At 42.7% G+C, this 22,396-nt stretch overlaps 1 protein-coding gene across 4 annotated transcripts in view; it reads right to left on the bottom strand.

Annotated features, from left to right (window-relative positions):
• The window catches only part of pdzph1 (PDZ and pleckstrin homology domains 1), a 61,064-nt gene that overhangs the window by 13,286 nt on the left and 25,382 nt on the right, over positions 1-22,396 (bottom strand). For 3 of the 4 annotated variants that reach the window (XM_080189053.1, XM_080189055.1, XM_080189054.1), the window contains exons 6-11: positions 21,228-21,329; positions 18,242-18,352; positions 16,985-17,163; positions 13,481-13,638; positions 12,105-12,147; positions 9,672-9,858 (exon numbers count right to left, since the gene is read on the bottom strand). In XM_080189053.1, the coding sequence (XP_080045179.1) occupies positions 9,672-9,858; positions 12,105-12,147; positions 13,481-13,638; positions 16,985-17,163; positions 18,242-18,352; positions 21,228-21,329 (780 nt within the window). Of the gene's footprint in view, positions 1-9,671; positions 9,859-12,104; positions 12,148-13,480; positions 13,639-16,984; positions 17,164-18,241; positions 18,353-21,227; positions 21,330-22,396 lie in introns of those variants that run through there. The other variant, XM_080189056.1, reaches the window with a different exon arrangement.

Here is a 22,396-nt window from a genome sequence, read left to right as displayed (position 1 = left end):
CTTATAAGTGTAAAGTGATGCATTTTGGGAGGTCTAATAAGGGTACCATGTATACAATGAATGGTAGGTCCCTCGGGAATATTGAGGAACAAAGACATCTTTGTGTACAAGTCTATAGATTCCTGAATGTGGCAGCACAGGTAGATAGTGTGGTGAAGAAGGCATAAGGAATGCTTCCCTTCATTAGCTGGACAAAGAATATCATAGAGTTATAGAAGTTTACAGCATGGAAACAGGCTCTTCGGCCCAACTTGTCCATGTTGTCCTTTTTTTTTAAAAAACCTGTAAACTAGTCCCAATTGCCCGCATTTGGCCCATGTCCCTCAATACCCATCTTACTCATTAACTATCTGAATGCTTTTTACAAGACAAAATTGTACCCGCCTCAACTACTACCTCTGGCAACTTGTTCCAGACACTCAACACCCTTTGTGTGAAAAAATTGTCCCTCTGGACACTTTTGTGTATTTTCCCTCTCACCGTAAACCAATGCCCTTCAGTTTTAGACTCCCCTACCTTTGGGAAAAGATATTGACTATCTAGCAGATCTGTGCCCCTCATTATTTTGTAGACCTCTATAAGATCACCCCTCAGAACATAAGAACATAAGAAATAGGAGCAGGAGTAGGCCATCTAGCCCTTCGAGCCTGCCCCGCCATTCAATAAGATCATGGCTGATCTGTCGTGGCTCAGTTCCACATTCCCGCCCTCTCCCCATAACCCTTAATCCCCTCGCTTATCAAAAACCCATCAACCCGTTTCTTAAAAATATTTAGCGAGGCAGCCTCCACCACTTCAATGGGCAGAGAATTCCAGAGATTCACCACCCTTTGAGTGAAGAAGTTCCTCCTCAACTCCGTTCTAAACCGCCCCCCCTTTATCTTGAGGCTGTGCCCCCTAGTCCTACTGTCCTTTCTGAGCGGGAAGAGTCTCTCCACCTCTATCCTATCCATCCCATTCATCATCTTATACGTCTCAATGAGATCTCCCCTCATTCTTCTAAACTCTAACGAGTACAAGCCTAGTTTATTCAGCCTCTCCTCATAGTTCAACCCCCTCAACTCCGGCATCAGCCTAGTAAACCTCCTCTGCACTCCCTCCAAGGCCAAAATATCCTTGCGTAAGTACGGCGCCCAAAACTGCACACAGTACTCCAGCTGCGGCCTCACCAATGCCCTATACAGCCGCAGCAAGACCTCCCTACTTTTATATTCAATCCCCCTCGCTATGAAGGCCAGCATCCCATTCGCCTTCCTGACCACCTGCTGCACCTGCATGCTGGGTTTTTGCGACTCATGCACAAGGACCCCGAGGTCCCTCTGCACCGTCGCCTGCTGCAGTTTTTCACCACGCAAGTAATAAACCTTCCTACCATTATTCCTGCCAAAGTGGACCACCTTGCACTTGCCAACATTAAATTCCATTTGCCATTTCCTGGCCCATTCGCCCAGCCTATCTAGATCCTTCTGCAGACTCTCCACACCCTTCGCACAATTTGCCGTTCTACCATCTTGGTGTCATCAGCAAATTTCGACACCATACACTCGGTTCCCTCCTCCAGATCATCTATATAAATGGTAAATAGCTGAGGCCCCAGCACCGACCCCTGGGGCACTCCACTAGTCACCAACCGCCAATCCGAATAGCACCCATTGACCCCCACTCTCTGCCTCCTATTTGACAACCAATCCTCTATCCACGCTAACACCCTACCCCCAACTCCATGTCCCCTGACCTTCTGCAATAACCTCTTGTGCGGCACCTTGTCAAACGCCTTCTGAAAATCTAGAAAGACCACATCCACTGGCTCTCCTCTATCCACCGCCCTAGACACATCCTCATAGAACTCTAGTAAATTTGTCAGACACGACTTCCCTTTAATGAAACCGTGCTGCGTCTGCTCTATCACCTTCAAGATGCCTCGCAATTTCCTCCTTAATGACAGATCCTAACATTTTACCTACCACAGACGTTAAACTATAATTCCCCGCCTTTTGCCTGGCACACTTCTTAAACAACGGCGTAACATTAGCCGTTTTCCAATCATCCGGCACTTCCCCGGAATCCAGCGACGTCTGGAAAATAACCACCAAGGCATCCACTATCACCTCCGCCATTTCTTTCAGAACCCTCGGATGCATTCCATCCGGTCCTGGGGACTTGTCCACAATCAGCCCCCTCCAGTCTGTCGAGCACCGCCTCTCTAGTAACAGTAATGTCATTGAGACCCTCCAGTCCTACCACCTTTCCATCTCTAACACCCGGCAAATTATTCACGTCCTCCTCCGTGAAGACCGAAACAAAAAAGTTATTCAAGGCCTCAGCCATTTCCCTATCCCCTACCACTAAGTCCCCCCTCTCATCCTCTAAGGGTCCAATGTTCACCCTAGCCAGCCTCTTCCTTTTTATATATTTATAAAAACTCTTGCTATCCTTTTTTATATTAAGCGCTAGCCCAGCTTCATAGTTTCTCCTACCCTTCTTTATCAACTTCTTTGTCAATCTTTGTTGACATTTAAACCTCTCCCAATCCTCTTCTCGCCCACTACTCTTAGCTACTCTAAACGCCTCCGCTTTTAATTTAACACTCTCCTTCACCTCCTTCGTTATCCATGGCTTATTACCTCTCCTCCTACGGTCCTTTTTGACCATTGGAATAAATTTCTGCTGAGCACCAAGAAAGATCTCCTTAAAGATCCTCCACTGCTCCTCAGCAGACCTACCTTCCAATGCGCTCCCCCAGTCCACATTCACCAATTCTTCTCTCATCCTACCGTACTCCCCTCTGTTCAAACAAAGGACGCGTGTCCGGGAACCCACTTTCTCCTCCTCCATCTGCACCAGAAACTCCACCATACAATGATCACTCTCCCCAAGAGGATCCTTCACCGCAAGGTCCCTAATTCTACCCGCCTCATTACATAGCACCAGATCCAAGATAGCTCACTCCCTCGTCGGCTCCAACACACACTGTTCAAGGAAACTATCCCGGCAGCATTCCAAGAACTCCTCCTCGAGCCCACCGCATCCAACATGGGTCGACCAATCAATATGTAGATTGAAATCCCCCATAATTACGGCCGTCCCATTCCTGCACGCCGCACTTATTTGCGCGTTAACAGCCCGCCCCACCTCCAGATCATTATTCGGGGGCCTATAGACGACACCCACCAGCGTCTTCCTCCCTTTGCTGTTCCTAATCTCCACCCACAACGATTCCACGTTCTGCTCTTTGGTTCCTATATCATCCCTTGCTACCACCCTGATGCTATCCTTAATCAGCAGAGCTACGCCCCCCCACTTTTTCCTCTTGCCTATCCTTCCTAAACACTTGATACCCCTGGACATTCAGCTCCCAGTCCCTGTCATCTTGCAGCCACATCTCTGTAATGGCCACCAGATCATATCCATTTGTGCTGATCTGCGCCACCAGCTCATCCACTTTATTCCGAATGCTTCGTGCATTCAGATAAAGTGCCTTCATCCCAGCCTTCACCTGGACCCTATTTGCCGGAACGCCACCAACCATACTCACTACTCCCTTTATTATTGGGACATCCTCGGCCTCTACCCTTACCTGTACCATCTCCTTAACTTTAGGCCTCGTAACGTCACCTACCCTCGCACCCTCCCCCCCCCCAATTAGTTTAAAGCCTCCTACGCTCAGCCTCCTACGCTCCAGAGAAAGAAGCCCCAGTCTATCCAGCCTCTCCTTATAACTCAATCCATCAAGTCCCAGTAGCATCCTGGTAAATCTTTTCTGCACTCTTTCTAGTTTAATAATATCCTTTCTACAATAGGATGACCAGAATTGCACAAGTAAGATAGGAGCAGGGAGGCCATGGTACACCTTTACAAAACATTGGTTAGGCCATAGTTCTGGTTGCCACACTATTGGAAGGACATGATTGCATTGGAGAGGCTGCAGAGGAGATTCATCAGGTGTTGCTGGGATGGAAAGTTTCAGTATGAGGAGAAACTGAACAGGCTGAGTTTGTTTTCTCGAGAGCAGAGAAGGCTGACCAGAGATCTGATAGGGGTGTAGCAAATTATGAGAAGCATGATAGGAGAGATTGTAAGAATCTGTCCCCATTGGCAGAGGTGTCTAAGACCAGAGGGCATAGGTTTAAGGCAAGGAGTAAGAGCTTTAGAGGGAATTTGAGAAAAAATGTTTTTGATACAGAGGGTGATGGAAATGTGAAACGTGCTGCATGAGAGGGTGGTGGAGGCAGATAGTCTTGCAACATGTCCACAGGTCACAAAACAAAAGCACAAACTCTTAACTGTTAGTTCCTTCTACTCTAGGTAACATGCCCGAAGAGAATTGATGGCTTGGCAAGATACTACAGCGACTTGTCATTGCCTTCTGCAGTATGGCTGATCAGGAGACTCTCCCATTCTTATTGTCTGCCACCAGGTATTTTGGGAGGAATTGCAGCCTAATAATCAACCAGCTTGGCCACATCGTGAACACACCTTCAAATCCTGAGATGGGACTTGAGCCCAGCGCTTCTGGCCCAGCAGGCATGGACAAGATGGGCTGAATAGCTGTGTTGTAACATTTCTGTAGTTCTCTTACACATTGCACCATAAGCCTCCTTGTACCTTAGCTACAATCTTATAAAAATCAGAATACTAAACATTTTTAATTGTAGCAAAATAAGAATTTTTCACAACTAAGCTGCAGGTTACATGGTAGAGACATTTTTGATGACTGATCTATTGGTAATTTTTAATTATTTTGATTTTTAAGTTCTTTTTTCTGACCTTTATAATCTTCAACATTGATTTATTCTCAGTTATCCTCTGTAATCAGCTGCTAACCAACTGATTCACAGCAACGTAGTCATGCTCTTTTACAAGTCACTGTGAATTATGAAATGTCAGGAGCTGGTATTGTTGTCCTTAATTGTTTTATTTGCATAATACCCCTTTATTTCATCCTGTTTTTCTTTTGTTTCTCTGATGTCAGGGCTTCATTGATATCTTATATTTCACTAGGATTGGTCAACTATAAGCAATTATTGTAAAGCAAAATATTGCGGGTGCTGGAAATCTGAAATAGAAACACAAAGTATTGGAAAATGTCATCGGGTCTGGCAGTATCTCTGGAGTGGGAACAGTTAACATTGCAAATTAACTCTTCGGAGTTGATGCCAACTGATGTTGACTACAAAGATGTCATGTTAGACTCGAAGTGTTAGCTCCGTTTCTCTCTCCACAGATGTTGCCCAAAGATTTTCTAGCGCTTACTGTAAATTGTTGCTAAGCTACTCCATAAAGATATCCATTTATACAAGAGTACTCTTCACCCAAGTTATTAGAATTTAAGCCAATTAAAGATATTTTAGTTCCTGACATTGCCATATATTTAATTTTCCTTGAAATTGGATGTTAGAAGACTAAACAAAGGCAAGAGGCAAAGCAGCTGCTGGTTACTAGGGTTTCAAGCCTCTACATTTGAGATTTAATTGGTGGTTGTCCAGTATTTGCAATACCCAGCTGAGTACACCAGCACAACTGAACACACAGAGACTGGAAATCAAAAGACTAAAATGTGGATTTTGAAACTGTTTGCAATAATAAAATGCCTAGAAGAGGTCAAACAAACTTATAGCCAACTTCCTTAGCAACAAATTAGCTATTGAAACTTGGGAATTGGTAGAGGAATGTCTCTATTCTCCCTCTATATTCTTAGGTTAGTGCAGCCAACTTCATTTAATGGGATTGAATTATACAACCTTGTGTAACTTATCCCAACGAAACTTAGTCTCACCTCTGCAGTGCAACAAAAATGTCCCTAATTTAGAAGCAGTTCAGAGAAGGTTCACTTGACTCATTTCAGTGAAGAAAGACTTATCTTATGACAAAAGGTTGAATAGATTGGGTCTGTACCCTACAGCACAGTGGCACACCGTGCTATAGGGTATAGACTCAATCTGTTCAATGTTTTGTCATAAGATAAGTCTTTCTTCACTGAAATGAGTCAAGTGAACCTTCTCTGAACTGCTTCTAAATTAGGGACATTTTTGTTGCACTGCAGAGGTGAGACTAAGTTTCGTCGGGATAAGTTATACAAGGTTGTATAATTCAATCCCATTAAATGAAGTTGGCTGTCTCACAGTGCCAAGGACCCAGGTTCGATTACCCAATTTGGGTCACTGTCTGCATGGAGTTTGCATGTTCTTCCTGTGTTTGCGAGGGTTTCCTCTGGGTGCTCCAGTTTCCTCCCACAGTTTGAAAGATGTGCTGGTTAGGTGTATTGGCCATGCTAAATTCTCCCTCAGTGTACCCAAACAGGCGCTGGAATGTGGCAACTAGGGGATTTTCACAATAACTTCATTGCAGTGTTAATGGAAGCCTACTTGTGACTAATAAATAAACTTTAACTTTAAACTTTAACTATAGAGTTTTAAAGAATGAGAAATTATCTTGTTAAAGCACACTGACAGAAGATAGAGTGGCTACAAGGACGATGTTTTCCTTTAATGAAGGAGTTTAGAACTAGAGCCTACAGTTTAAGAATAAGAGGTCTCCTTTTTGGAATGGAGATGAGGAGAACTTTTTTTCTCAGGCAACTGTTAGTATGTGGAATCTTTCCCCCGGAACACAGTGGCGGCTGAGTCATTGGTTATTCAAGAAACAGTTAGACAGATTTTTGATGGAAAAGTGAATCAACTTGGGGTCAGACAGAAAAGTATCTGACGGGAAAGACCACTACCAGGACAACCATGATCCTATTCAATGGTGGAGCTGGTTGAAGGGCTGAATGGCTGCTATGCCAATAAGATATGCAAGAAAATGTATATCTCTATATCATCCTGGCTACTTTATAAAATTATATTAGAAGAATATATAACAGACAAAGGTTATACACTGACTGAAACTATGACTAGTCACGACTCACACAAGAGGAACTTCTAGCCTTTGGAAAATCACAGTAACCTCACTATTACTGAAGAGTTACCAGTGCTCTCCATGACTGCAGAAATCAAATTCCAAGGAAATTCACAAAGGCCCCATTATGTTTCTGAGGCAAACCCTGGCTCATGGCAATGCACCAAAGACAAAGAACATTGAAACTTCTGGTAAACTTATTAATGGATGAAATATTAACCTCCTTGAGAACCTAGACCAGGAATGTATATTCTTCGCCAAAACCAAGGGAAGGAAGTGGGCGTTATGTTACCTGACCACACAGCGCCCCAAAGCCAATCAAACCTGTAACATTGCCTTGTGAGCAATGATGTGAACTATTTGTTATCCCTGTAGGCATCAACATATCAATCATGCTGGCTAGTTTATGCAGTTCAGTACTTACTGGCTGAAGATGCCCATATATGAATCTGTCTTAATTTTGAGGAAACAGTCTCCATTTTGCATCAACAGAACAACAACAGAACTGGAGCTCTGTCCGGGTTTAAATTGTCTGGCCCTCATTTACACTTTCTACTGGAAGTTCTGACTGTCTGTTCCCATGCCTACTGCAAGACTAGTTCATCCCTACGTACTTCTCCCATTTTGAAGTCAGTGCTAATGGAAAAGTGGATTATCCTGTATCAGCTTCAACCTAACCTCTCTGAACCAATGCTCTACACCATTGGACTTTTGGTTCTGAACTCTGAATTGATATAAGAACATAAGAAATAGGAGCAGGAGTAGGCCATCTAGCCCTTCGAGCCTGCCCCGCCATTCCATAAGATCATGGCTGATCTGTCGTGGCTCAGTTCCACATTCCCGCCCTCTCCCCATAACCCTTAATCCCCTCTCTTATCAAAAACCCATCAACCCGCGTCTTAAAAATATTTAGCGAGGTAGCCTCCACCACTTCAACGGACAGAGAATTCCAGAGATTCACCACCCTTTGAGTGAAGAAGTTCCTCCTCAACTCCGTTCTAAACCGCCCCCCTTTTATCTTGAGGCTGTGTCCCCTAGTCCTACTGTCCTTTCTGAGCGGGAAGAGTCTCTCCACCTCTATCCTATCCATCCCATTCATCATCTTATACGTCTCAATGAGATCTCCCCTCATTCTTCTAAACTCTAATGAGTACAAGCCTAGTTTATTCAGCCTCTCCTCATAGTTCAACCCCCTCAACTCCGGCATCAGCCTAGTAAACCTCCTCTGCACTCCCTCCAAGGCCAAAATATCCTTGCGTAAGTGCGGCGCCCAAAACTGCACACAGTACTCCAGCTGCGGCCTCACCAATGCCCTATACAGCCGCAGCAAGACCTCCCTACTTTTATATTCAATCCCCTTCGCTATGAAGGCCAGCATCCCATTCGCCTTCCTGATCACCTGCTGCACCTGCAAGCTGGGTTTTTGCGACTCATGCACAAGGACCCCGAGGTCCCTCTGCACCGTCGCCTGCTGCAGTTTTTCGCCACGTAAGTGATAATCCTTCCTACCATTATTCCTACCAAAGTGGACCACCTTGCACTTGCCAACATTAAATTCCATTTGCCATTTCCTGGCCCATTCGCCCAGCCTATCTAGATCCTTCTGCAGACTCTCCACACCCTCCGCACAATTTGCCTTTCCTCCAATCTTGGTGTCATCAGCAAATTTCGACACCATACCCTCGGTTCCCTCCTCCAGATCATCTATATAAATGGTAAATAGCTGAGGCCCCAGCACTGACCCCTGAGGCACTCCACTAGTCACCATCTGCCAATCTGAATAGCACCCATTGACCCCCACTCTCTGCCTCCTATTTGACAACCAATCCTCTATCCACGCTAACACCCTACCCCCAACTCCCTGTCCCCTGACCTTCTGCAATAACCTCCTGTGAGGTACCTTGTCAAACGCCTTCTGAAAATCCAGAAAGACCACATCCACCGGCTCTCCTCTATCCACCGCCCTAGACACATCCTCATAGAACTCCAGTAAATTTGTCAGACACGACTTCCCTTTAACGAAACCGTGCTGCGTCTGCTCTATCAAGCAATTCCTCTCAAGATGCCTCGCTATTTCCTCCTTGATGATGGATTCTAACATTTTACCTACAACAGACGTTAAACTAACCGGCCTAAAATTCCCTGCCTTTTGCCTGCCACCCTTCTTAAACAACGGCGTAACATTAGCCATATGAAACAATAATTCTTATTTTATCTGTGTACATTGTCCTGTATCTCTTTCTTTCCCTTATCCCTCTTTATTGTATGAATGGAAAAAGGAAAGGGTGGCACAAATCCTCTTCTCATGTTTTGAGTGTGTCAAATAAACTAACCCTCATCTCAAATTTGCTGCCGGTTTATTCACGGGGCATTTCATCACTCCAAAACTGAAGAGCTGGGGAAAATACCTCACCACTTACAAATGGGGAAATCCTGTTTATAGATGGATGGTGAGAGGAGAAATCAGGGCTGTTTTAAATTGAACCCCACTCCTGTCTATAACAATGGCCTACCCTGGCTTTTAAGCTCCCGTTAACTATGCATTGGTAACAAGTGCAGTGATGTAGGTTTAGCGGATATGAAGAATCTGAACAGATTGGGGATTATCTAAAGGCCAGACTAATGAAGATACAACTATGGAGATCTGATCCATTTGTTCACTTCTCACCATTTTAAGATTAGTTTCTGTTTACAAGTGCATGATATCTCACTGTTTAAAATTAACTATTGCTTAATAGTTTTCATGTATCATTTACATTCCAAGCGTTACTCACCCTGTGCGTGTGTAGAGCGAATCCCTGCATAGAAATAAATACAGGCATCCTTCAGCACGCAGTAATGCTGAGTCCCTATATCCTTATTCCGACCCAGCTGATGAAGGAGGCCGAGACATTCTGGACTCTTGATGGCCAATGGTGGAAGGTTGGCATTGTGATGGGTCACATCTACCCAGACATGATTCTGTAAATGAAGGGATCGCCTTGTTAACACATTGGTATGCATTAATGTTACAATTCTCACCTCTTGCCACAACACGAAAAGTGTTGTTAACCCTCCATGTTTGTCCTGGCATTGCCAGGAATTGTAAATTCATCAAGAACAATGGTGTGAGCAACATGGGAGAAAATATAAAATGGTAACAAAAACAGTTGTAATTTTTGCCTTTCCTTTGAACACTTTCACTAATTAATGATAAAATTACTAAAGATGGGGAAAAGGCATGATTCATCACTTAATCAACTAACACAGTCTGTTTGGTTTCCAATTGGCATGGAAAGGCAATGTGCAGGAAGGATAGTCCAGTGGTAGACTGGAGGGTGGGACAGTTTTTGACAAAAGATCATGTGACGAAACCTCTAGGAATTTACCCAGCTGGAATCGGCAATCTGAATCCACTCTGGACAGTCATCTATATCAGGAAAATAGGCAGTGACATGAACTATTTGTTATCCCTGTAGGCATCAACATATCAATCATGCTGGCTATTTTATGCAGTTCAGTACATACTGGCTGAAGCTGCCCATGTATGAATCTGTCTTAATTTTTGATTTGCAGTTTATATTCTTGGCTTTTATTGCAGCCTATAGCTGAAAATCATTATGGAGAGAACTACTGGGGTGTCTCCCAATGCACAGTGTGATGAACTGAAGGAAACTTTATATTATTAACAACACGAGGGGCAGTTGGAAAATGGAGACTTTGAGCAGCTTCATTCAGATGGTTTTACTGTCCCCTGACTACACAGGCAAATTGCAGTAAATCTAAATATGTGGCATTAGCTGTTGTATGGAAAAATACCCAGAATGGACAAGTATCCCAAACATAAGCTGTGCACACTAAATGTTTGATTGAGCCTTTTCCTGACAATTCCATCAAGCCTCGCCAACTTGTGGCAAGAGCTCAAGAGAACTTCTCCAGAATTACAAGATATTTAGGCTTTCTGTAGCACAACAAAGTTGTGTAAAAGGTTTCACTAATATGTTTTGTGGTATTTTACTGGAACAAAATTAAAAAGGAGTACTTGTCAAAATATTATTTTCGTTCCAGTAGTTTAAGGGATTAAACTTTGATACTTGCAGCACCAACATGAGCAATAGATTAAAAATAAAGGTGTAGTTAAAACTTTACATAGCAGTACTGATGGTTGAAGCTCATGGTGCCAAGAATGAGGAAATAAATATAATCTCTCCCCAACCCCCAAATAGTTGAGTTCTGAATTGCCACTGCAACAGTAATGCATTTGTGGAGTCCAGATGCTTTCCAATGGATGGAGAAGGAGCGTCATCACATTGGTGTGCTATGTCTTTTAAGTGGCATTCCTGGAAGACTGGGATCTTGTACATGAGAATTTGAGAGAGGCAGAGATGAAAAACAGAAGGGGCCAACAATGCATGGGATGCATCATGGCATCAAGATGAGTCCATCACTTTCTATCTAGTTGGCAGGAAACCGCTACTAGGGGTGTTACTGGAATGCCTGCCAGAGGTCAGGAAGTCCAGTGCTTATTGCTGTTTATGGAGAAACTCGTTATAGAGAGAATGTTAAGCTCGTTATAGAGAGAACTTCCCAGTGGCTCCATTCCTATGGAAGTACATCTGCTTTATATTTTTAAATGACATTTCTTCCTGGGAGGCCAGGTGGAATTCCCTAAAGGCTGGGGATGCAAACACTCCCAGTGTAGCAACCTCTGCTCTGTGTCACCCTTGTCTGTGTTGATGTAGGCCAGTGAAGTCTATACAATCAATAGGCCATCTGAGAAATATCTGTGTAAGTCCTGGCCCTGGCAAGTCTTGAACTCATTTGCAACTTTTTCAATGTGCTTCTGAGCTAGAGATCCAGTAAGAAGTCTCACAACACCAGGTTAAAGTCCAACAGGTTTATTTGGTAATAACAAACCTGTTGGACTTTAACCTGGTGTTGTGAGACTTATTACTGTGTTTACCCCAGACCAATGCCAGCATCTCCACATCTAGAGATCCAGCTCAGAATCAGTTGGGCACCTAAAAAGTTTACCTTCAAATTAAAAAAGAAATGGGGCTCAGCATATTGTAACAGGGAAATGTGTAAAAGTTCCAGAGACACATTTACCAAGGACAGAGCAATTAGCTTAAAGAACAAAATGTATTAAAAGATTCTCACTCAGATGATTTGTCAGGTAATTGAAAAGGAGAAAACAATGTTACTGCTGTAATTTGGCTGCCATGTACCTGATGAACAGGATGTACAGCCCGTTCCATTGCTTCTAACCACCTGCAACAAATAGGAAACAAATTCATTTAACAAGTATTTCACTTAATAAATTTCTATATTTTCAATGTTCTGGAAATTACAATATTACATTTCACTTTTTTCTCCCCGATGGGTATGTGCATCTGGTACAGAAACCAAACCGGATTGGAAGCCCCAGACAAATTGAGCTGCCTGGTTTAGAAGGAAACCAAACATCATTCAGTGATTCTATCTCAAAGGTGTGACGAAACGTGGTCCAGTTCGCCAGTAGTTTTAAATGGGCGATTGCCTGTATCGAAAATAACAATGGAGCATTTGCAGGTGAGTGCATCAGGTGTCACCCTTGGCTTAATGATGCCACTTTTGTCCAGGGAATCTGAAACATAGGAGGTCAAGGCCTATTTCAGAGACCTGTGCACATTGTTTAGAATGAAAATCCAATGTAATGCCAGGAGATCTGTGCTTTGTTGCTAAACCCAGGTCAATATAAAAGATCCAATTTCAATAATAGAGAAAAGTAGGGGAGTTCATCCAGTATCCAGGCTAACGTTGTTTCCTCAATCAACATCACTAAAGACAGCCTATTTTGTCATTTACTTCATTGCTGTTAATTAAAACTTGTAGGAAAGTTGACTGCTCGTTTCCCAACATCACGATACTAACAACACTTCAGAGATATTTTACTTGAGATGATCTGAGGTTTTGAAATCAATGCCATGAATACAAGTTTGTTCTTTAAGTGTTGCGTGCTAGAACCACACTGGTCAGGATCTTGTGGTGCCAATAGTGACAACTGACTCCAAAACTGATGGTTTTGCCAGGGTCTGTCAACATGAAAATTTAGCCTGATAGTTAAAGCATTTACACCACAGATTTTACATTGATTTGTTTCAGGCTGCTTCTAGCCTGAAGTGCCAGAGAGAGGTGGGGGCTCAGGGTGTCAGTGGCACAGGTGGGAGGGAGGGAGGGAGGGAGGGAGAGAGAGAAAGGGGGTGGGGATGGAACTGCAATGAAGAGTACAAGATCATTAAAAAAACTCTCATCTGTCACTGAGCTGGAGAGAAACCTCAAGGGGGCCTGTATTCGGCTCATGACATTCGAGAAGGTATGGCTTTGCCAGGAATACACATATAGGCTTCTGTTTGTTATTGTTGTAGCTGAGGAACGAGCTGCTGCTGTAGCCTATGGGAAGATCAGCGATGTACCCCTCTCCCTCACCACTGACCCCAAGATCCAGGTCAACTGGATGATTTTGGGGCTTGTGTGTTTTAGTGATTAAGAATAGAAATCAAAGTAAACAAAATTCATTCTGCGCTCTCTATTCGATACAAAGTAGAATTAAATAACCCTTTACCTTTTCATATCCTGATTTGAAGTTGAACAGAAGTAGAACATTCGGTTTCTCGACTGTAGAGTACATTTAAAGACAAAAGGTTTTCCCAGGCTGGTGTCAGGTGCAACTTCAGCCCCTTCCAACTTCATCACATCAAGTGGCTGGCACTTCCCTTCATCCTACACATAAAAATATTGTTGAAGTAAGATTAAATCCAAATCTAATAGATCAAGATTTCACCTGAGTACTTTGAAAATGAAGAGGTGTTAATTGTGCTCCTGTTTGGTGATCAAGTCACGGTTGAGGTCTCAGGGTAGGTGGTGCATAGAAAATGGAATTAGTGGCAATCTGGGCTGCTGCTCTATACTGTAATTACTACAAACTGTTCCAGTCAGTGGGTGAGTTAAACATGCTCCCTGCTCCCTTTGTCACTGGAAACATTGCAATGTGTTCACTCCTTGACCCAGATTGTGTGGATAACATTTCCTTGCAGCAGAAGAGACTGGCTGATGGAATATGTTTAAGCAAAGCCATTGTAGTTTATGCTTAGATTACAGGCAAATGGTTGGAACTATAGATTTTCAGTTTTGAGCACTCAAATCAAAACCTATGCAATGATGCCCGATCCTGCCTAGTATCCCACCTTCTGGTGTGAGCTAGAAGGCAAAAGTGCTGAAAGAGTTTGACCATTTTGAAGCCAACGCAGAACTGCCATTCAGAACGTGCCAAATATACAACTCCAATACGCAAACCTTTTGAGAACTCTGAATGCTTTGAGCAAAAATGGTAAATGGTGCAATCTCTGCTACCACCAATATCCCCAATAAGGATCTATTGAGTGATCTGACACTGGAGCTGAGAGCTTTGAACATTCTCCCTCAGTTTTGAACATTCAGCAGGATCCATACTCCACACAAAGACATCACACCTCCTCCACAAATGGAATTTCATGGACTGCCCAGTTTGTGAATGTGGCCATCCAGCTCAAACTGTTCTGTACATTTTGAATGAATGTGACCTATGAACATTTGCTGCAAGATTTAAGGCAATACACCCAAAAACACATAGTGCTATGACTTGGTTGTCCACTTCGGACTTACAGACTTGTAAAGCTGCAAGATGACATGCGCAAGAAGGCCAAAGCCTCAGGAAAGTCTTGGATGTTGTACAGCACAACTGTGTAAAACATAACTGTTATCCTGTACATTCATCTTACAGTGAAATAAAATAGCTTAGTAATACAAAGTAAATCTCTCTCTGAATTAGTGGTAACTTGGTGAGTTCCAGAAGGATTGAACAAATTTGCATGTATATCCAAATTACAGTGATGATGATGGAGTAATGTGTGTGGGTCAGTTCTGTCAGTGATGGCTGGTGTGTATATCAGTTGCTGTCAGTAACAGGATTAGGGTGTTGGTGGATCAGTTCTCCTCAATGATAGGGTGGAGGTATGTGACAGAATATGGTGGGTAGATGTCCAGTTCCTGTTAGTGACTGGGGAGGGCTGTGTGCTTGACGTGAGCCCATACCTGTCAATGATAGAGAAAGGGGTATTATGTGTTGGTTCTGTCAGTGATGCATGGGATGAGTTCAGCTTTGTACAGCTGCATAGTCTCTTGACTTCTCTGTTGTTTTTGACATCGTTGACCAGACTATCTGCCTCCAGTGTATTTGCTCTGCCGTTTACCTCTGGAGCACTGCACTGAATGGGTTTCATTTCTACTTTTCCCAGTGCACTGACCAGTTTCTGCAGTGGCTTCTTATCATGTGTTTAGATGGCTACTTCAAGTGATCCCTAAAGTTTTGTACTTCCTGTATTCTCTTCCTCATCTATATGCTACTCTTTGCAGATATCATGTGTAGGCACAGGTTGAGTTTTCCTAATGTTCACAGATAACACTCACCTTACTACTCTGACCATTCTGTTACTGTTATGTGCCTGCACAAAAAGCTACTTAGTAAGAGTCCATGGTGTTGGGGGTGGTATATTAACATGGACAGAGGACTAGAGTTAGGATAAGAAGGGTATTTTCAGGATAGCAACCTGTAAATAGTTGAGTGCCACAGGGACCAATCCCAAGGCCACAATTATTTACAATATATATTAATGACTTAGATGAGGGAAGTGTGGATGACATGAAAATAGGTGGGAAGGCAAGTGCTCAGGATGACACGAAGAGTCTACAGAAGGATATAGACAGGTTAAGTGAGTGGGAGAAAACTTGACAGATGGAATACAAATGTAGGAAAATGTGAAGTTATGCATTTTGGTAGGAAAAATAAAGGAGTTGAATATTATTTAAATGAAGAAAGACTGCAGAAAGCTTCCGTACAGAGAAATTGGGGGATTCTCGAGCATAAATCACAAAATAGCTAGCATGCAAGTTCAGCAGGCAACAAGAAAAGCAGATGAAATATTGGCCTTTATTTCAAAGGGAATGGAGCATAAAAATAGGGAAGTTTTGCTCAATGTAACAGTACTAGTTAGACCACACCTGGAATACTGTGAACAGTTTTGGTCCCCTTATCTAAAGAAAGATAAACTGGCATTGGAGGCAGTCTAGCAAAGTCCGAAGAGGTTGAAAATGAAATATGATAAAACTTTCTTCTGAGGAGAGGTTAAGAGTTTAGAAGAATGAGAGGTGACCTTGTTGGGACATACAGGTTTCCTAGAGGGCTCGACAGGGTAGATGCTGAGAGATTGTTTCTCCTTTTGGAGAGTCTAGGACCAGAGAGCACAATCTCAGAGTAAGGGATCACACGTTTATAAGAGAGTGGAGGAGGAATTCCTTCTCTCAGAAGATAATGAATCTGTGGAATTCGAAACGACAAGAGGGCTGTAGAGTCTGGGTATTCAATGTGTTCAAAGATGAGACAGATTTTTCAATCCAGGTCAGGTGCTTTGTGCCTTAGCCCCCAATCACATCCCTCCTTCTGACTGTGTGAAACAACTTTGTTACCCTACACATTTCAAACCTTTGAGTCCATCACCAAGACTATTTTTTTTAACGCCAAGGTATTTTTTTAACTGTGCTTCCAGCTATCTTCCCTCCTACATATGACTTCAACCATTCACAGCATTGGGACAAGTTGCTCAGTCAAAGGTACTGTAGAAATGTGTTGTTCCCATTGAATCATAGAATCCTACAATGCAGAAGAAGGCCATTTGGCCCATCAAGTCTGCACTGACCACAATCCCACCCAGGCCCTATCCCCATAACCTTGTGCATTTACCCTAGCTAGTCCTGCTGACATTAAGGGGCAATTCAGCATGACCAATCCAGCTATCTGCACATCTTTGGACTGTGGGAGGAAACCGGAGCGCCTGAAAGAAACCCATGCAGACATTTGCAAACTCCACACAATGACCCAAGCCAGGAATTGAAACCGGGTCCCTGGTGCTGTGAAGCAGCAGTGCTAACCACTGTGCCACCTTCTATTCATTCTCTTTTCTGATGCTGGATGATTCACATTCATAGTTAATAAGATTGTCGTACATTTGAAAGCTTCATAATTTCTTCGCACCTTTTTGTTCTTGTAATAGTAGAATAAGCCATTGTGCTTTAAAACAAACCATCTCTTTCTCCAACCCTTTAGAAATCCAGATTGAGTACGTTTATGCAGATAGCCACGGCATGCTGGCCTTGGGGTGTTTGGATATCGACTGATGTTTGACCCTACTACCAGCGTCAAAATGTCTGGACCTGGAAATACAAAAATGAAATTTAATTATCTGATATTATTTCATTGCTTTCTATTTTGATTCATAAAAACCAGTCTACTAAGTCACTTCATTTTATTCATTTTTTAAAATTCTTTCGTAAGAAGTACTTTGAATTGTACAATCAGTATAATCGTTGTACAATTATGAGGAAGAGAAGAGAACGGAACCAGGATATGCTCTTTTTTCATCCTTTAAAGCAATGGAGGCACCACTTTCCTCCATTTGGTAGGGTGCAGAATGTATGGTGGGATTTATTCTAGGCAATGCGGCTCTCATCCATCAGCTGGAGAACTGGTGGGAGCCCTGCATTGCTTCCTTTGAGGGAGGCCTGCCTTATGCAGTGCTGCTCTTGCACCTAAATGGCCAGTGGTGGGCTTTTGCTGGGCCCAGAATTGGAAATCTTGCCAACCACCACACCCCCCACCATCCTCCACCACCCACCTGCTTCTCCAAGCACTGCCATCATCTCACCAGAACAAACAGCTATGGCTTCTGCTGGTAATGCACTCACTGGAGTACTAAGTTTGTCAAGGGACCCAGGCTGCAGATGATTGAGGTATAGTGGGGGTGGGGTGGAAATTGGAGTTGCAAGAATCCTTTGTTATCAAGCGCTCAGCACTAAATCATGGGACCTGGCGTCAAGAGGGTGGGTGTTTCCTGAGCGTTGTCCCCCGCCTTTTTCCAACACCTCCCGATCAGGTCATCGCCCTGATTCACACTTAATTCAGTGAACCCTCTTGAAAGGAGATGATGGGCTGAGCGCTCATTGATTGTGGGGCTCCCAACAGGATTGAGAGCACCCCCCCCCCCTGCCACCTTGCCTGCATTCAGTTTATATTCTTTCATGTGACATGGGTATCACTGAAAAAGCTGTGCTGTGCACCCCTAATTGGCCTTGGACTGAATGGTTTGCCGCACCATTTCACAGGACAGTTAATAATTAACCACATTAATGGGTATGCTGCAAATAATTAATCAGAATGTGTTATAACTACAAAAAGATTAAGCTACAAAATCAAGCAAACATTTTGCTTGAAGCTCATTATGATTCCCCCTACCTTGCCGAGCAAGGGTGGCTGCCTCAGAGTGAGGTATGCTTGTCACATCAGTTCCATTAACAGCCAATACAATGTCACCAATCTGCAGTCCTGCTTCTTCAGCTGCTCCATCTGGAATCAAGGCCAGAATTCACAATAATTTTAATCAGGAGTTTGCATCTCTGTTTTGCGTACAGAAAATCTTTGAAAAATTATATTCACCTGAAAACTAAATGCATGAAATAACCTAAGCAAACATTTTGTATTTTTAATGGAAAGCTTCTTGGGCTGGATTTTCCCTTCTGGTTGAGGGGCCAACCCACATTGGGCAGAACTTAAAAATGCCAGGTGGGACCCGTTTCCTGGATTCTCTTCCCTATTCTCCTCACCAGCAATTTTGCAGCAAACAGAATAAGGATGAAGGTTGCAAGCCCACACCCAATTATCCTGATGTTGTCGATTCTAACGAGGAATTGGGCATTTCAGGCCGGATTGGGCATTTCATGGCATCAGGCCGGATTTTGAAGGAGATGGGTTTCACACTGTCTCAGAGCTGCCACAAACCATGGGTGAGCCCTGCTCTGAAGTTGGGAAATTCTGACAGGTCGGTTCAAAAGTTGTTGCTAACTTCACATGTCATAATGCGATACTGTATGATAAGTTAAATATGTTTTTAATATAGTGATTGATGGTAGGTCTCTGTTCTGAGAAGGTAAGTGATTATTAAATTGACTAACATTGTCAAAGTGGAAAAATCTTCAGTGACATTAAAATTTGTCTGCCATCGGACTACATTGCTTTTTCATTGAATAGTGTTGAATTCAGATTTGACTGGATCTCTTGTGTATTTTTTCGCCGAATGAATAACAGCTCATAACTCTATTCCACTACTTTAAATTCTGAACAGATGGCTGAGCTCTCTGAATGACTTCAAAGGCTAAAATGTATTCAGCTCCAGTTGTTTTGTTGACACAGTTGTGCAATGAAATCTCATTATGAATGATGGGCTGACATTTGATTTTATAACTGATGAGACACTTGAAGAGAGCAAACTAATTCATTAAGCTCAGTAGAGAATGGTGACTCAGTTGTCCTGGACTGTAAGTTTATTTGTATTGAGTTTTATGAGCTCTGAAAAATTGAACAGCTGGAATTTTCCAGCCCTGCTGCAGCTGCTTGACATTGACCACTGCCAGAATTTCCCAGTCCCACTGAAGTCAATGGCCATTTGTGTTGCTCATAAGCTGTCTCATTGTGGAACTCCTCATGGGTGGACAGGGGTGACCTTCAGTGGGATCAGTAGATTCTGCCAGACCTAAGGGCTAGAAAATCCCATCTGATGTTTTTCTTTGTGGTTTTTGAATGTCTGTGTTTATTTTAAATTTTCATGAGCATCTCAAAGCTTCCCAAAGTTATTATTGGGTTAATGAATTCAGTACCTAGGGCATACTGGGCACAGGTTGAAAGCGTTATGAGATGGAAGATATGGCACATAGGGGTTATAGCTTCAATTTGGATAGTCCTGACTTCAGCCTGTTCCTACCACCCCACTATGAAAATAACATGGGTGGGCATTGTCAGATGAGAGGTGGGATCAAGCTGGCTGAAAATTACCAGGCTTCTGCTTCCCACCTCAAAGCGGAAAATCCAGTCCATTATCCCCTCCTCCTTTTATTGTTTTCCAAGTCTGGAACAATTGATTACTAGGTCATGGGTTGTGACATAAGACACCTTATTACATTTGTTAAAAGCCATAATCAGTTTGTCGAACACACATTACACCGCTTTTCCTCCTCATTTATTATTTACCACAAACTGTTCCACGGCTGAGATCACAGATGAGTGACTGTCCCGAGGACTTTATTGCTATTACTCGTAAAACATGTGTTATGTGAGATTGGCTTCAGTATTGTTAGTTTCTTGCTCTCCACACAGACAAAATCATCAGGAGCCAACCCACGGGAGGCTTGTCTTGGGGAAAGTTCATTTTGAGTCTGCTGCAGCTTCACTCACATCCCCCAGAATTAGTTGGCCTTGTTGTGAGCTGGCGAGGAGAGACAGAGAGAGGGAGAGAGAAAAAGAGAAAGAGAGAGAGAAAGAGAGCGAGAGACAGGGATGAGAGAGAATGGTTGATCACACTCAGTGTTTGATACTGGGAGTCAGCAAGAATTGCGGCTGGAACACTGCCACCTTGGCCAGCTCTGTGCCAGCTCAGACACCGACCTCTTTCACTGAGGACAAGGAGTGTCTGCTCAGACCCATGAAGATATTTTGAAGAGATACAAAGATGAGCAATGCCGAAAAAGACACAAACAAAATGGATCAAAAAACATCTCAAAAAGCAGAGAAACACCCAAGTTTAGAAGCTTAAATATTAGAGCCCTCCTCAGGCTGAAATGGATGTAAGATGGTGTTGCACCACAGCGACACGGGATTTAATTCTTCATCGTTTCAGTTTACTCTCATCAATGATAAAATCAAAATCAGATTTTTGTGATGATGTAATTTTTGTTTTTCATTATTAATTATGCATTTAAAGTGTTTTTTTAACAAACAAGCAATGTATTCAGAATGAATTTCTGAATAAACAATAAAATTTGAATTCAATTTGCTCATTTTCTCCCTCCCTGATGTTGGGCAGCAGTTGCGCATGGCACATTTCATGGTAGTACATCAGAGATTAAGGGTGAATTGTACAGCCCTGCATTCTATTTGGCACTACAGTGTTGTTGAGTAGACTGCACCATTAAAATAGTTTTAATTATGGTGGTATCTAGCAAATTTGGCATCAGTAGAAACAGTGTGTAACTAATTGCCTACCCCATGCAATTTCACTTTTTATTGAAGGAAGTGTGTATAACATGTATCTAGTTCACTGTCACCAGTTTACCTCCCCTGCTAAAGTTAAAAGTTGCCTCCTATACATTTTCTGAATTTCAAATTCTGGTTAACCTCAGCAGAGGAGATTATCTTGCCAATATATTTAAACATAGTTCCCATAACTCACTTGTGTCAACTTCTGTGACGCGAATGGGTTTCGAACATTGAATCCTAAATCCCCAGGGATAGTCACCAGTTCCTTTGGCAATCTTCACTGTCCGTTCCCGAACTGTGGAAGATAATGCAAACAAATATGTCACAGATGTGCAGACACATGAACGGATGTGTGCATGGAAGACTGACTGATGTAATTGACAATCCCTGTGGCAGCCTGGAAAAGACCAAAGTTAAAGAAGATCAGGTCAAGAACAGGCTATACTAAGTGAGAGGATCATCGTTTCAGATCCTTCCTTCAACACTTGAGGCTGATACTCTGGAACATCATAGAGGGAATGCCACACTGTTTTCTGAAAGAGATATTAAAGTAAGGACCCACTTGACTGTCTAAGGTTCTATGACACTACTCCAAGAAGGGTTAGTGAGTTATCTGATGTCCTGGTCAACATTTCTCCCTCAACCAAGGCTATCAAAAAAGTTTGAGCTAATTATTAATTCAGTTCACCATTTGAGTTTTGTTGTGCAAGAAATGTTTCATTTAAATACAAAACAACATCGACAAATCTACAACTCTTTGCTTTTCTGTTGCTTTATGTCCTTTCTTTAGCGTGACAACTAGAACTGCATACGGTACTCCAGATGGGGATGAACCAGCTCCCTATCGATGCTCAATATTACATTCCATGATTTATGTTTTATGTCATGTGTTATAAAGCCAGATTCATTTGTCTCATTTCTCTTGGTTACTGATGCTACAAACAGTGCCAATGGTTTCAACCGTGGTGATGACACCAATGCTCCTAAATCTATTCTCCATGCTGTAGTCTGTTGAATAACACCATTTAGTTTATACTTCTAATGTTTACCCCCCTTCTACAATTTTATTACTTTGATATATTAACATTAAATTTCATCTGTAATTTATTGGAACAATCTCCCAATCCATTCAGATCCTCTGCACCTGATCAGATTGTTTTCAACCCCTTTGTCTTGATGTCTTTAGGCAACTTTGACAAGTTTACCTCTATATCATTCAAAAATAGTGAAAGGTCCCAGTACTGCTCTTTGGAGAACTGCACATCACATCCTATCATTCTGATGTAGTTCCTTGCTTGACTACCCTCTGTTTCCCTAATGGAATTGGTTGATAATCCACTTCAGTAACTGCCTACCGCTTTC

The sequence above is a fragment of the Carcharhinus amblyrhynchos genome, chromosome 5, assembly GCF_965287045.1.
Source record: "Carcharhinus amblyrhynchos chromosome 5, sCarAmb.v2.hapA, whole genome shotgun sequence".
Classification (NCBI taxonomy): domain Eukaryota; kingdom Metazoa; phylum Chordata; class Chondrichthyes; order Carcharhiniformes; family Carcharhinidae; genus Carcharhinus; species Carcharhinus amblyrhynchos.
This window is presented reverse-complemented; position numbering and strand designations above follow the sequence as displayed.